The 14,211-nt window shown below is 45.4% G+C and overlaps 1 protein-coding gene across 1 annotated transcript; it reads right to left on the bottom strand.

Moving 5' to 3' along the window:
• Positions 1 to 5,507: 5,507 nt before the first annotated feature.
• Positions 5,508 to 13,529, bottom strand: RRAD (RRAD, Ras related glycolysis inhibitor and calcium channel regulator). Its single transcript, XM_035120893.3, has 5 exons — positions 13,023 to 13,529; positions 11,701 to 12,087; positions 8,881 to 8,954; positions 7,447 to 7,651; positions 5,508 to 6,418 (listed from the first exon to the last, which is right to left on the bottom strand). The coding sequence occupies exons 2-5, from the start codon at positions 12,077 to 12,079 to the stop codon at positions 6,141 to 6,143; spliced, it is 936 nt and encodes a 311-aa protein (XP_034976784.3). The 5' UTR covers positions 12,080 to 12,087; positions 13,023 to 13,529; the 3' UTR covers positions 5,508 to 6,140.
• Positions 13,530 to 14,211: the final 682 nt, after the last annotated feature.

Genomic DNA, 14,211 nt, shown 5'->3' with positions numbered 1-14,211 from the left:
TGCCTCAAAGTCCAAGCCCCTCCCACAGAAAAGGGTGCCTCACTGGCTGCAGAAAGGAGGAAGAGAGGAGCCATTACCGACCGTTGTAACACGGACATGCGACGTCACACGTGTACACCTGCATGTGGTGTGTGTGACGTTCCACGCACTACATACAGCTGTGTGCATGTGATGTTGCATGTCTGTTTTGCGGCGGCAGGCACCCACAATCCTGAGGATAAGAGGGCACCCCTGGCATAACTATAGAACTGGTTTTCCTTTCTTTAATTCACTGTGTATGTACTCCTTTCAGTTTTATCTTACCTTATTGCACCCCACTTCTGTAACTTTTTTTTGCCATGAAGGAGATTATGAATCTGCATACAAGAAGAGGTCTTCAATTTTCTGCCCCAGAAAAAGAAAAAGAAAACAATGGAGGAGGAAGAAACTTGGTTGTCTTTCACAAATGAGAATTTCCTACATAAATTACCCTGAAATCTTATTTTTAATTATATGTGTAATGCCAAGCACTGTACAATACTGTGTGTAATCAGCCTGTTTTTTAAAATATTTTACTTAATTATTACTAAAGTGTTGTAAAGCTATAGCTTGCCTTTGACACTAGCCCCCCCCTTTTTTGCTATATTATATTCAGTAACATTAATCCACCCTGTCATATATATTGGTAATGTCTTTGTTTTGCTCCCTGAATTTGAGAAACTGTCTTAGCTGAGTCATTATGACAAATTTCCATAATTTGTCAGCCCTTTCTTGAATAGATGGTATTGTAGACAGTGTCTACTTTCTTGCAACAACAAACAAAAAAAACCCAGTTCGGGCAGCAGCCACTTACTATGACAAACTGAGTAGATATAAATAAGCTTTCCTGAATCTGACATGCTATAAAGTGCTATGTACAGTGATAGCCGTATATAAACAACAACAACAACAACAACAACAACGGGTGGCATTCAGATAAGTAGAAATTAATTGACATACCGTAACTTAGTCATGTTCATTAATTTCAATGAGTCTACTCTAAGAAATACTACCCAGAGCAGGGCAACAAAAATGGTGAGGAGCCTGCAGATGGTCCCAACAGGAAATGTTGAAGTTTGACAGATTACTTTGCCTGGAGAGGAGATGATGAAGAGATGACATGGTAGCAATCTTCCAGTGTTTGAAGGGCTATCTTGTAAATGATGAAACAAATTAGTTTTCTGCCACTCCAGAAGGTAGGAGCTGAAGAAAGGGGATTTCAACCACCCCTTTTGATTTAGGAAGAACTTCCTGCTTTGAGGGTCAAACAGATTGTCTTGGAAAGTGGTGAGTCCTCCTTCATTGGAGATTTCTAAGCGGAGGGAGCATGGCCACCTATCAGGGCCGGTGTGGCAGCAGGTCTCCTGCACTGGCAGAGGATTAGACTAGATGGCTTTTGGGGTTCCTTCCAATCCTATGATTCTATAATCAGTGGTAAAGTTCTTTGACCACCTGAAAGGTGCAATATAAACACTTTTACTGTTTGATTTCCATAGGAATATTTAGCTGATGACAGCCTCTGTTCCTGACAAATATTTTCAGCTCAAGAGAGTTTTTTAAGAGGCCTATCCATAAAAGCTGAGTGTGATTTACAATGAGATGTATTCATGAGTGCAGCCATTAACTGTGTCCTTGAGGAGGTCCTGTGGTCACACTTGCCCTGCTGCGTTATTGCAACTGACGCATCGTAATATATTGCACCATGAGAACAGCTGAGCTTTAAATAGTGGCTTTGCAGCATATGCTGCCTTATACTTATTTTTAAAAAGCATTTTCAACTTATCGCTTTGGAGGCGGTGGGAGCAGCTGGAGCTGGCTGTGTCTCCAAGAAGAACATAATCATGGCCTCCCCATATTGCTCCCAAAAGCTTAATGGGAATGTAAATGAGAGAGGGTTATAGCAGCTGAAACTTTATTTTCTAATCCTACCAATAGTTGAAATGAAAGAACAGGTTAAAATTGTGTGCAACAAATAAGAGTGAAAATAATAATAATAATAATAATAATAATAATAATAATAATAATAATAATAATTTATTATTTATACCCCGCCCATCTGGCTGGGTTTCCCCAGCCACTCTGGGCGGCTTCCAACCGAATATTAAAACAGTACAGCATTAAACATTAAAAACTTCCCTAAACAGGGCCGCCTTCAGTTGTCTTCTAAAAGTAAAATAGTTACTTATTGCCTTGACATCTACTGGGAGGGCGTTCCACAGGACGGGTGCCACTACCGAGAAGGCCCTCTGTCTGGTTCCCTGTAACCTCACTTCTTGCAATGAGGGAACCGCCAGAAGGCCCTCGGTGCTGGATCTCAGTGTCCGGGCTGAATGGTGGGGGGTGGAGACGCTCCTTCAGGTATACAGGACCGAGGCCGTTTAGGGCTTTAAAGGTCAGTACCAACACTTTGAATTGTGCTCGGAAACGTACTGGGAGCCAGTGTAGATCTCTCAGGACCAGTGTTATATGGTCCTGGCGGCCACTCCCAGTCACTAGTCTAGCTGCCGCATTCTGGATTAATTGCAGTTTCCGGGTCACCTTCAAAGGTAGCCCCACATAGAGCGCATTGCAGTAGTCCAAGCGGGAGATAACCAGAGCATGCACCACTCTGGCGAGACAGTCCGCGGGCAGGTAGGGTCACAGCTTGCATACCAGATGGAGCTGGTAGACAGCTGCCCTGGACACAGAATTAACCTGTGCCTCCATGGACAGCTGTGAGTCCAAAATGACTCCCAGGCTGCGCACCTGGTCCTTCAGGGGCAAAGTTACCCCATTCAGAACCAGGGAATCCTCCACACCTGCCCGCCTCCTGTCCCCCACGAACAGTACTTCTGTCTTGTCAGGATTCAACCTCAATCCGTTAGCCACCATCCATCCTCCAACTGCCTCCAGGCACTCACACAGGACCTCCACCGCCTTCACTGGTTCTGATTTGAAAGAGAGGTAGAGCTGGGTGTCATCTGCATATTGATGAACACCCAGCCCAAACCCCCTGATGATCTCTTCCAGCGGCTTCATATAGATATTAAAAAGCATGGGGGAGAGAACGGAACCCTGAGGCACCCCACAAGTGAGTGCCCAGAGGTCTGAACACTCATCCCCCACCACCACTTTCTGAACACGGCCCAGGAGGAAGGAGCGGAACCACTGTATAACAGTGCCCCCAGCTCCCAGCCCCTTTAGACGGTCCAGAAGGATGTTATGGTCGATGGTGTCAAAGGCTGCTGAGAGATCCAGCAGAACTAGGAAACAGCTCTCACCTTTGTCCCTAGCTCACCGGAGATCATCGACCAGCGCGACCAAGGCAGTTTCAGTCCCATGGTGAGGCCTGAATCCCGATTGGAAGGGATCCAAATGGTCCGCTTCTTCCAGGCGTGCTTGGAGTTGTTCAGCAACCACCCACTCAATCACCTTGCCCAAGAACGGTAGATTTGAGACTGGGCGGTAGTTGGCCATATTGGCCGGGTCTCAAGATGTTTTTTTAAGAAGCGGTTTAATGACCGCCTCTTTCAGTGGGTCTGGGAAGGCTCCCTCGTAGAGGGAAGCATTCACCACCCTGCGGAGCCCATCGTCCAGCCCTTCCCGGCTCGCTTTTATTAGCCAGGATGGGCAAGGATCAAGGAGACAGGTGGTCGGTTTCACTCGTCCAAGCAGCCTGTCCACATCCTCGGAGGTAACAGATTGGAATTGATCCCATACAACAAGACTAGACAGGGCTCTAGCACTCTCCTGCCCTGGCCCCGCTCCCACGGTGGAGTCTACCTCCTTCCAAATCTGAGCGACTTTATCTGCAAAAAACTTTGCAAAAGCATTGCAGGAGATCTTGGGGTCCCTACCAGGCCCCGATGATGGAGGTGGTTCCGATAGATTGCGAACCACCTGAAAAAGTCTCCTGCTGCTGTTTTCTGCAGATGCAATAGAAACGGTGAAGAAGGTCCTCTCCGCCGTCGCCATTGCCACTTGGTAGGCTCGATGTTGAGCTCTAACCTGTGTCAGGTCTGATTCAGAATGAGTTTTCCGCCACCGGCGCTCTAGCCGTCTCAGCGATTGTTTCATCACCCTCAGCTCCGGGGAAAACCACGGAGCTGTCCAAAAAATGTCAGGAGTATCATTTCTGTACAATCCATTGAGAGTCTCTTGTTCCTTTTGCCTGAATTCATTTGAACCTCAACAATGCCATTAGGCTATCTGTGTAGGGCTAAATTCAGAAGGCCTCTCTGCCATTGTTGTACGGTATTTTACAGAGCCGTTCTATACATACCAAGTCAGATGTAAGCCCCATAACTGGACTAGAATTGTAAATGGAGGCTGCATACACACTAACCTGTTTGGGTAACAAAATTGTAGTTTTTCTCCACCTGAAATTATTCGTGTTCACCCTCAACATGCTGGATTCAATCTAGTTTTATTCTAGTTGGTTGATTCTGGGTGTGGAATCATTTAGTTACTTGGAAAACATTTAGAAACCCTCACTTAGGTTAGGTTAGGGAAAAGGCAAGTAAAAAAAAAATTCTGCATGATATGGAAAAAATGGATAGAGAAAACCATTTCTCCTTCTCTCATAATACTAGAGCTCACGGGCACCCATTGAAGCCAAGTGTTGGAAGATTCAGGGCAGGGGAAAGAAAGGACTTCTTTATGCAGCACATAGTGAAAATATGGAACTCGTTCCCACTGGAGGATTAGACAGGTTCATGGAGGAGAGGGCTATTGACTGGCTACTGGCCATGATGTCAGCCTCCAGTCAGAGGCTTCTGAATACCATGCTGGTAACCACAGGAGAGTGTGCTCTTCAGCTTGAATCCTGCTTACAGCTTTCCCACATGCATCTGGTTGGCCTCTGTTGACCGGATGCTGGACTAGATGGACCATTGGTCTGATCCAGCAGAATCTGATGTTGATATCTAATCCACGCTTTTCCCACCCTGTACATGCCCCAGGTGAATGAAGAAGGAAGTGGTGGTTGTGATCCTGGATGCCCCCTACATCACCAGGATCACGTGGGTCCGTTTGCAAATAGACATATATCCATAGCCTTATTATGGGAGGAAGGCAGCTTGGGAAATCAATGGAGTATGAAGACAATCAGCAGGGAAAGTGTGCAATGACACACACACACACACACACAGAGAGAGAGAGAGAGAGAGAGAGAGAAAGAAAGAAAGAAAGAAAGAAAGAAAGAAAGAAAGAAAGAAAGAAAGAAAGAAAGATCCTCTGTTCAAAATTGCAACTTATCAAGGTGTGCTTCATTTAACATCAACCATAATTCCTCTGAGGCTTACATGTATACAACTGCTAGAGCTCCCCTAATTTAGGGGGCAAGCTACTGCATAAATATTTAGACTCGCTTGGTCTGCCGTTCTCTGGTTATTAATAAAAAATAAAAATCTGCAAACTTCGAACACTATGATATGCTTTTTGGACACTTTTAAAATACCACTAGCTCTCCCAATGCCTTTACTATAAGAAAAAAGAAATGTGATAACAGATTATAACCAGAAATACTTTATTATAAAATCTGCATGTAAACAATTTAACAAATTAAACAGTTAATGAAAGTGCAAATTAAAACTTCAAAAAACTATGTTTATTCTGCATTTTTTTTCCTTTCACTCATCCAAATGGGCTTTGAATGGCCTCATACCAGCCCACATTTAGTTTTTAAAAGATCATGGCTTTTTAATATGTTTACCAAAGAGAAGAGTGTACGAGCCTGCGTACATGTATTCAAGTTTTGCTCTGCAAAGGAGACAAGTGATACATTTTGCATTTTGTGTGTGTGTGTACCATTGTCCATTCTTATCTTTGCATCCCTGGTGTCCACAGGACAGCTGGCAAATATACACAGTGAGAATGCAGGCATACAAAGCCGCTGAATGAAAATTAGTTCAGTGGCTTGCACACACTGAAGCTTATAAACCATTTTACCCATGAAGACACAGTAATCTTACTTCCAAGTCTTGCTTCGGAACTGTAAGGCATCAAAGAGCATATTTTTCCTCCCAACTGTGCAGCTTTGTGTTTTCAAAGTCCTTTCCCCCACACACACTTTCAACAGTCAAAGGCATGTTCACAACCCACGCTAAACACACACAGCATCTGGTCCTGCTGAAAGCCATTTTTTAAAGGACTGACAAGTCGTGGCAGGATTTGGATTTGGCCTTGAATGCCATCTTCTTGTTATTCTTGGCTACAATTCTCCCAAGGAATCGCTTGGCCTTCTTGCTGATGCTCTCCCGCCTTTTGGTGTTAGCCATCCGCCTGGCATTGTCTTCTTTGCTGTCTTTGCGTAGCCGGATTTGCCGGATGATCCCCTCAAACAGGTCCTTGACGTTGTGATGCAAAGCAGCTGAAGTCTCGATGAATTTGCAGTCAAACACAACAGCACAGGCACGTCCCTCTGGAGGGCAGAAGGACACAAAATTATTTAAAACTATGACCTGCCAGCAAAGCACATGCACTCTTCCCAAATATTGGTGGAAAGAGATTATACAAGGGTTGAAAATCATAGGGTGGGAGATTATCGTTATTCAATTTATTACCCACCAGTAGCAGGTTATGGCAAATTAAAATTCAATATTAAAAACAGTTAAAACAAATTACAGTCACTCACAGGAATAAGATACTAGAAACACTTATCTGAGGTGTCAAATGTTGGTGCAAGTGTGGGAGCATACATACATACGAAACTGCCTTTATACTGAATCAGACAATTTAGCCATCTAGCTCAATATTGGTAAGCATGTCTTGCAGTGTTTCAGGAATCCGCTTGGTTAGATACATGGGTATGGTATATAGCTAAGTGATAGAGCATTTGCTTTGCATGCAGAAGGTCCCAGAAGGTTCAGCCCTTAGCAGCTCCATATAGGGCTGGGGATGTCCCCCATCTGAATTCTTGAGAGCCTCTGCCACTCAGTGTAGATTGTACTGAGCTAGATGGACCAATGGACTGAGTCAGTATAAGGCATTTTCCTATGTTCAAACTTGCAGCCAACCTCTATAGGGTCAGGCTGCCAGGATTACAGTGCCTAGGTTTAGACAACTTATTTCAGTGACAAATGGCTGGCTCACACACAAACACAAGCATCATTTGACTTATTTACACTGGATTGGCACCAGAGTATGTGAACCAGCTCCATGCTTGGGATTAGATCTAAAGTGGTTAATTGGCACATGGAAGTCATCATTTGTATCTTGCAATCAAACTAAACATGCATATGTGAAACCAGCCCCCACAAATGCAGTGTTGGGGCTTTAACATCTCCTGCATTCTGCACCCCACCCCCATGTTTCTGCAGCAGTGCAGGTTGAATTCTTGGTGAGCTTATTGATTTAGGAAACTCTTCCCAAGAATCACTGTTAGAACCCCACCAACACCAACAGCAAAGTGCCCAACACTTGAGTTTATATTAGGAGAAGGTAACTTACCATCTACGGAAACTTCCCGTGATCGGACCAGGTCACTTTTGTTTCCTACGAGAATTATCGGAATGTCCTCCGTTTGTCTCGCTCTTCGTAGCTGAATTCTCAGCTCAGAGGCCTTCTCAAAGCTAACTTTGTCCGTCACTGAGTAGACGATAATGTAAGCATCCCCCATTTTCATACAGTGGTTCTGGAGCCATTGACTATCATCCTGCAGTTAAAAATAGCAATAGAGAACAAAGTAAACATTAGGTTAGACATTTTTTACTTGGTAACTATTTTAGGAACTTGAGTTGGGGGGGGGGAAATCATCCCACTGTGGATCGAATTTTTAAAGTAAGCCACTAGACCTCATGACCAGGGTAATGGATGTTGTACAATCAAAACACTTTAAAAAATTTAAACTTCTTCCAGCAAATCCCCACAAAAGGGCACTCCTATACCTGCCTGGTATATATGAGCCTAGGCCAAACCAAGGTGGCTATATGCAACCTGCGACCCGCAGACGGTCCAGGAATCAGCGTGTTTTTACATGAGTAGAATGTGTCCTTTTATTTAAAATGCATCTCTGGGTTATTTGTGGGGCATAGGAATTTGTTCTTTTTCCCCTTCAAAATATAGTCTGGCCCCCCACATGGTCTGAGGAATGGTGGACCGGCCCCTGGCTGAAAAAGGTTGCTGACCCCTGCATATGGTATCATGTTAAAGCTCTAAGTAAGAATGGTTACTTGGATTTAAAGAACAAGCCAGCAGAATATGGGTGGAGTTTTTGGCCCTCCATATGTTGCTGAACTACAACTCCCATCAGCCTCAGTAAGCATAGCCAATGGTGATGGTGTTGTAGTTCAGCAATATGCAGCAGCTCAAAGATTCCCCAGACCTGCACTGGAGGCAAGATATGGAAGGGACCAGGAAGGGGTAAAAAGGCACAGCAATGCAAGCATTTATAGTATTAAGTATGGCTGGGTACACACTGTGCCTTTAAAGTACATTCAAAACATATTCCCTCCCCAAAATAATTCTGGGCACTCTAGTTTGCTTTGACTTGCTGGGAATTGTAACTCTGTGACCTTAATTTGTTGAGAGAAAGCGTGTTTTGAATGGACTTTAAAGATATAGCTTTACTGCTTTATGGAAGATATTACTAAGGATATTACTAATTTACACAGAATGCTGCTTAAACTTGTTGCAAGCAAGCACTAGAACACACGAAAATAATTTGGGCCACAAAATAGGATACAAATCCATGCAATGCTTTTTTTCCTTAAAAAAATGTTTAGGGGTACTCTCATTTTCCTACTCATATTGAAATACTGCCCCCAATGAGGCCAAACTTAGATTCACAAAATGTTTAGGGGTATGCATTCCCCTGCGTCTGTCCCCCCCCCCCCGGAAAAAAGCACTGAATCTATGTAACATTTAAAGTAAATAATACCTTACCTGCTCCCAAATGTCGAACACCACCAGAGAAGCTTCCTCACCATCAACTATGATAGATCTGTCATATGTGTTGCCTATAAAGGAAATTTAAAAGACATTAGGATAACAATCCCCCCTCAAGATTCATAGAATTGTAGAGTTGGAGGGGACCACAAAATGTTTATTGTAAGATGTTTGTTGCATTAAAAGCATCAGAGTCAGATCCAAAATCCAGTTAAGACAACTTCACGGGACTGTAACTTTTAGCATGCTTTTCAGCAAACATGCTTAATATTACATCTAGTGTAAGACTACCAGGAGAGTGGCCATATAGGATGGTAGGATTTGGGAACCTAGATCCATTTGAAAATCCTGGGACTCTAGTCAAAGCAGATGTGTTTTAAGACTGAGGTGCCAAATCAGTTGAAATATAAAACAGCAGCTTAACTGTGCAGTTAAGCTTAAGCACCTGAACAAACTAGATGGCGATACAACTCCTTATCTGGTGCATAAACAAAGCAGCCTCTGCCATCCTTGTACTGCTTCCAATTATTATCCCTTCTAAATTTATTGTTGTACAAACAGTTCCAGCACAGCACTTGATAGGAAAAGGACATGGAGTGAATGCAATGCAAGCCATGCTTTAACATTTATTTTGCTTTATTCAGGTTTGAATGGGAAGAAGTGGTGGAGGTTCAACTATTCAAGCAACAACAACAAAAGTATGGAAGATAAAACACACACAATGCATATTTTTCAAATAGCAAAATGCAGCAGGCAGAATTTGAGCTTCCTTCAATCCATATCTTGCCATACCCACAGGTGTGATTATTTATTTATTTAAATCTGACTATATCCTTATGTTATTAATTTTTTAAAAACCTCTAGAATTTAGTCAATGCAGAATAAAAATAACACTCAAGGGACAGGAAGATCTAGATAATTTCTCTTCAGTATAGTGGGCTTTTATTTCTGCCCATGCCACTCAGAGAAATATGGTAGTCATTATTTTAGACTGGATGTTGTTAGTTAATATGCTTAGGCTTTGCATGTTTTGTCTTTAGTTGGATAGAGTATTTTTATTTGTTTGGTTACTTATCTCTGTGGTTCCATAATAATTTGAAAACTAATAAAAATAAATTTCTAAAAGGCAACAATTTTAATACAAAACTTTCTAAGTAATTCCAAGTTACTTTCCAAGTAATTATACATTAATCCAAACCCCTGGATATTCTCCAACAAGTTCCCCCACCCCACCAAAGAATCATTTAAACTTATTCTATAGCAGGTGTAGGGGATCAGTGACCCTCCAAAAGTTGCTGGCCTTCAATTGCCATCAGCCACAGCCAGCATGGCCAACAGTCAGGATTGATGGGAACTGAAATATCATAAAATCTTAGGGGTCCAACACTTCCTAGAAGCTGTGCCCCTTCAGTGTCATCAGCACCATTGCAAGGGAAGCCCACAAGTATTGTATGGATGCCTGATTTTGTCAATGCTAGAGTTCTGGGTTATCAAATGAAACAGAGTTGGCCTGAACACAACTCTGTTTTACACACAAAGAGAATGGGGTGGGGGCAGGAATTTGACATTTGATATTTCAAAAAAAGCATCAAAGTCTTGATCATGGGAAAGATCAAAATTTGGTTTGACTTCCTTACACTACACATTCTTCCCTCATTTTTCTGTTCTCTTTTTATTACTTCTCCCCAACTAAACCAGGAAGAAACCCCACTGATGCATATCAAAATAAAGCAAAGGAATAAGATCAGGTGTTGCACATGACACACATGTATGAACATTTCAGCATATATGTAAGCTTTGTGTCATTTTGAAGAAGAAAAATATTTCAAAGCTTATTTTGAATTACATATGGGGGAACCATAATCTTTGCAGTGCTTTGGGTCTCTAAAGGTCTTAATCCAACCCTGCACATAGTGCAGGATTACCATGAGGAATTTTCTACTACAAAAGGGGCAGTGGCCACCAGCAGAGATGGCTTTAAAGAGAGGCAATAAAAAAATCATGATGAATGAAGAAAGCCTATCAGCTTGTGGGCTTTCCAGAGGCATAATCTGGTTAGCCACTGTGGGGAAAAGGATGCTGAGCTCTGTGGACTACTGGACTGATCCAGGAGGGCTCTGCATGCAGAAGGTCCCAGGTTCAGTCTCTGGCATCTCCTGGTATGGCTGGGAGAGACTCCCTATCTGAAACTCTCGGGAAGCACTGCCATTCAGTGCAGACAATACTGAGCTAAATGGACCTATGGCTCTGATGAATCTGTATGCTGCCATTCCACATGCTCCTAATTCTTTGAGGAAGTTCTATCCCAGCATCTCCTGGGAGGGCTGAGGAAGACTGCTTGCATGAAAACCCTGGAGAGCTGCTGTCAGTGTGGACAATAACAAGCCAGTAGGTGGACCTATGGTCAGGCTCAGTATATAGCAGCTTCCTGTGTTCTTTGATTAGTGGACAGGCGGTGGTGGACTGATCCAGCCAGCCCTACATTGCTCAGGCATACAGCCCTCTGCAGATCCATTTCCCCATCCAAGGGCATGACCTGCTACCTTTTGAATTTATTATTTCTATCCTGCCTTTCCCCCAAGGAGCTGGAGGTGGCACCAGGGTTCTCCACCGACTTTTGATTTTGTCCTCACAACAACCCTGTGAGGTAGGTGAGGCTGGCCCAAGGTGACGGGGGGGGGGGAGCTCCATGGCTGAGTGGGGATTTGAACCCTGCTCTCCTGGACCTGGGTCCTAGTCCAACACTCTAACCATTGCACCATGCTGTCCCCCGTCTGCGCCCCACCCCCGGAGCCTGCCCCTTTCCGCCTCACTCACCAGCCTCCTCGACATCCGGGCAGTCCTCCACCCCTCCGAAGATCCTGGCCAGACTGGTCTTGCCCACGCCGTGCTCGCCCAGCAGGATGACTTTGTAGAGGTTGCTGTCCGAGTCGCTGCCGGAGGAGATGACGGAGTCGGACGAGTCGGACGCCCAGCCCTGGCGGTGCGCCTCGTCGTCGGCGGGGCTGTAGGAGGTGCAGCGCATCAGCTGCGACAGCTCGCCTCGAGGGGACGGCGGCAGCGACGCCTGCAGCTCCCGCTCGTCCACGGGCATGCTGCGCCGGTGAAGGTGCTGCTGCAGGTGCTGCGCCGCGAAGGGCGTGCTGCCCCGGCGCTTGTCCAGGTACCTCAGCTTGTCGCCGCGGTTCAGGGTCATGGGGGCGCCTAGGGAGAGGGCGGGGGAAAGACGTTTCAGGGCGTTTACACGGCACTTTCACTAATCCGGAATAAGCGCGCGCGCACGCCCACACCCCTTCTCGGCTACGGTGCGCCTCCCTTCCACATAGGGTGAGAGACACGCTTTTAACAGGAAAGAGGCAGGGGCGGACATCACAGCAACACTTTCTCTACTGTAGCTCCGAACTCAATCCGGAGTAAGCGAGACACTCCAAATCCACACACTCACAGTCGCTAACAATGCGTTGAGAGAGAGTGGAAGAAGCGACTTCTCTCTCACTCTCCCAAAGGATATCAACGGCTACTAGTCACGACGGCAATGTTCCGCCTCCCCGTCGGTGGCCCGAGACTATGCCTCTGAAAGCTGGAAAGGGGCGAGAGGACGGCTGCGCTCCTGCCCTCCTTGCGGGCTTGCCAGAGGAATCTGTCTGGGCACTTTGAGATCAGGATACTGGACTAGACGGGCCATGTTAGCCTGATCCAGCAAGCGCCCCTTATCCACAGAAGAACGAATGCCCCTTCCTGCTCCTGATCAAGCAATTCCTCGCGAGGTTCCATCCCTAATCCGGAGCAGAGTTACCGATCCGTGCATGGCAAAGATGCAGAGCAAAGAAACGAGGAGAAATAAGCTCTTCCACGACTCTCGCAACTGGTGTGCTCGTCTCTCGAACGCACAACTGGGTGGGTGTCTGCCATGTCCAGCTTGGGACAGAGGCAGCAAAGCGGATTCCGCCCCCACCAAGTCTTCGCTCGACCCCTTCCGAAAGATCCTGGTGAGCCTGATCGCGGGATGCCCCCCACCCCGATCCTCTGCCCAACTGCAGCGGGACTCTGCCGTCGAACAACTGCCCCCCGATTCCCCCACCCCCAACGCCAAAAGCTACCCCGCCTTAACAGCCACACATCAAAGGCAGTCGACTTACCTTGGAAGTGATGTACCTAAGGTCCGGAAAAAGTGCCTTTCTGTTGTGCTCCCTGTCCCCACTTGCCTCTGCGTCCCCTCAGTCCTTTCTAGCACTGAGCGATGCTCCGCTTCTGTTCCCTTTCGCTTCTTGGCGCCCATTTATGCAGCTCCCGAGAGCTCAGCCCCGCCCCGCCTGGTGACGTCGCCACGAGCTAGAACCCAACCACGTTCTGAATTAGAATTCCAGCGCGGCGTCTCCTTCCCGCCCCCCGCCCCCCAAGGCCCGGAGGGGGCGCGCAGAGGTGCCAGACGGGAGCTGGGTGAGTCACCGCCGTTTCTACCCCCAGCGGAATTGGGGGATCTTCCCTGCTATTTAAAAAAAACACAACGGATCGAAAGAAGCATGTGCCCAACCATAAGCTGGTAGCAGGCAGCAACGTATTATTATTATTATTTATTGAATATACACGCTTTCTGAGTTACACAGGTTTCTTGGCAGACAGAGAAGGTACCTATGAGGTCCCTTGCAACTCTGTAATTCTTTGTTGCTATATTTAACTGCACAGAGCCCATTGGCAAGCATATATAAATGACACTGGTTTTTTTAGTTTTTTAACATTGGAAAACAAGTATAAAATCTAAGGATGCAACAAAGTGTGTCGAATTCCATGACAAACAGCTTCTTAACAACAACATGATAGGAATTCTACCACTTAACCATTCATACCAGATAATATTTCCGATATTCCCTTAAATTCATTATAATTGCTATAACTGAGAATGAGGTAGCTTTAAAAGGCTGATGAAATCATAAGTCTTAATCACCATTTCATATTTATTGGGTGACTAGAAGTCTTTAGTCAGCATAGATAGATCACAAGATGCAAACCAGGTTAAGAATATATAACTCATCAGCCAGTAGAGGAGACTGCTTCACCCTGGTGCCCAGCAACTGTTTAGGACGCTAACTCCCATCAGTCATAGCAAGCATTGGGGTTGATGGTAGTTGTAGTCCAAAACAGCTGGAGGGCACTCAATTTAGGGGAGGCTGCAAGAAAGGAAGGAAGCCTGGCCCTTGATTTGTACCTGTCCTGCTGCTGCAGATTGACCCCAGAATGAGAGAATACAAGTTGCCTTGCACACACCCAGTCATGTTTCTCAGCTGCCAGTGCAATCCCCTGCATGTTTACTCAGAAGTAAGTCCCACT

The sequence above is a fragment of the Zootoca vivipara genome, chromosome 6 (genome assembly GCF_965207765.1).
Source record: "Zootoca vivipara chromosome 6, rZooViv2.hap1.1, whole genome shotgun sequence".
NCBI classification, from domain to species: Eukaryota; Metazoa; Chordata; class Lepidosauria; order Squamata; family Lacertidae; genus Zootoca; species Zootoca vivipara.
This window is presented reverse-complemented; position numbering and strand designations above follow the sequence as displayed.

Bases quoted from the DNA above. Each gene is read 5' to 3' on its own strand.
- RRAD (XM_035120893.3), bottom strand. From the start codon at position 12,079: ATGACCCTGAACCGCGGCGACAAGCTGAGGTACCTGGACAAGCGCCGG. The intron at 8,955-11,700 runs GTGAGTGAGGCG...TTTCCTTTATAG, and splicing joins CCCGGATGTCGAGGAGGCTG to GCAACACATATGACAGATCT. The intron at 7,652-8,880 runs GTAAGGTATTAT...TTTTAACTGCAG, and splicing joins TGTTCGACATTTGGGAGCAG to GATGATAGTCAATGGCTCCA.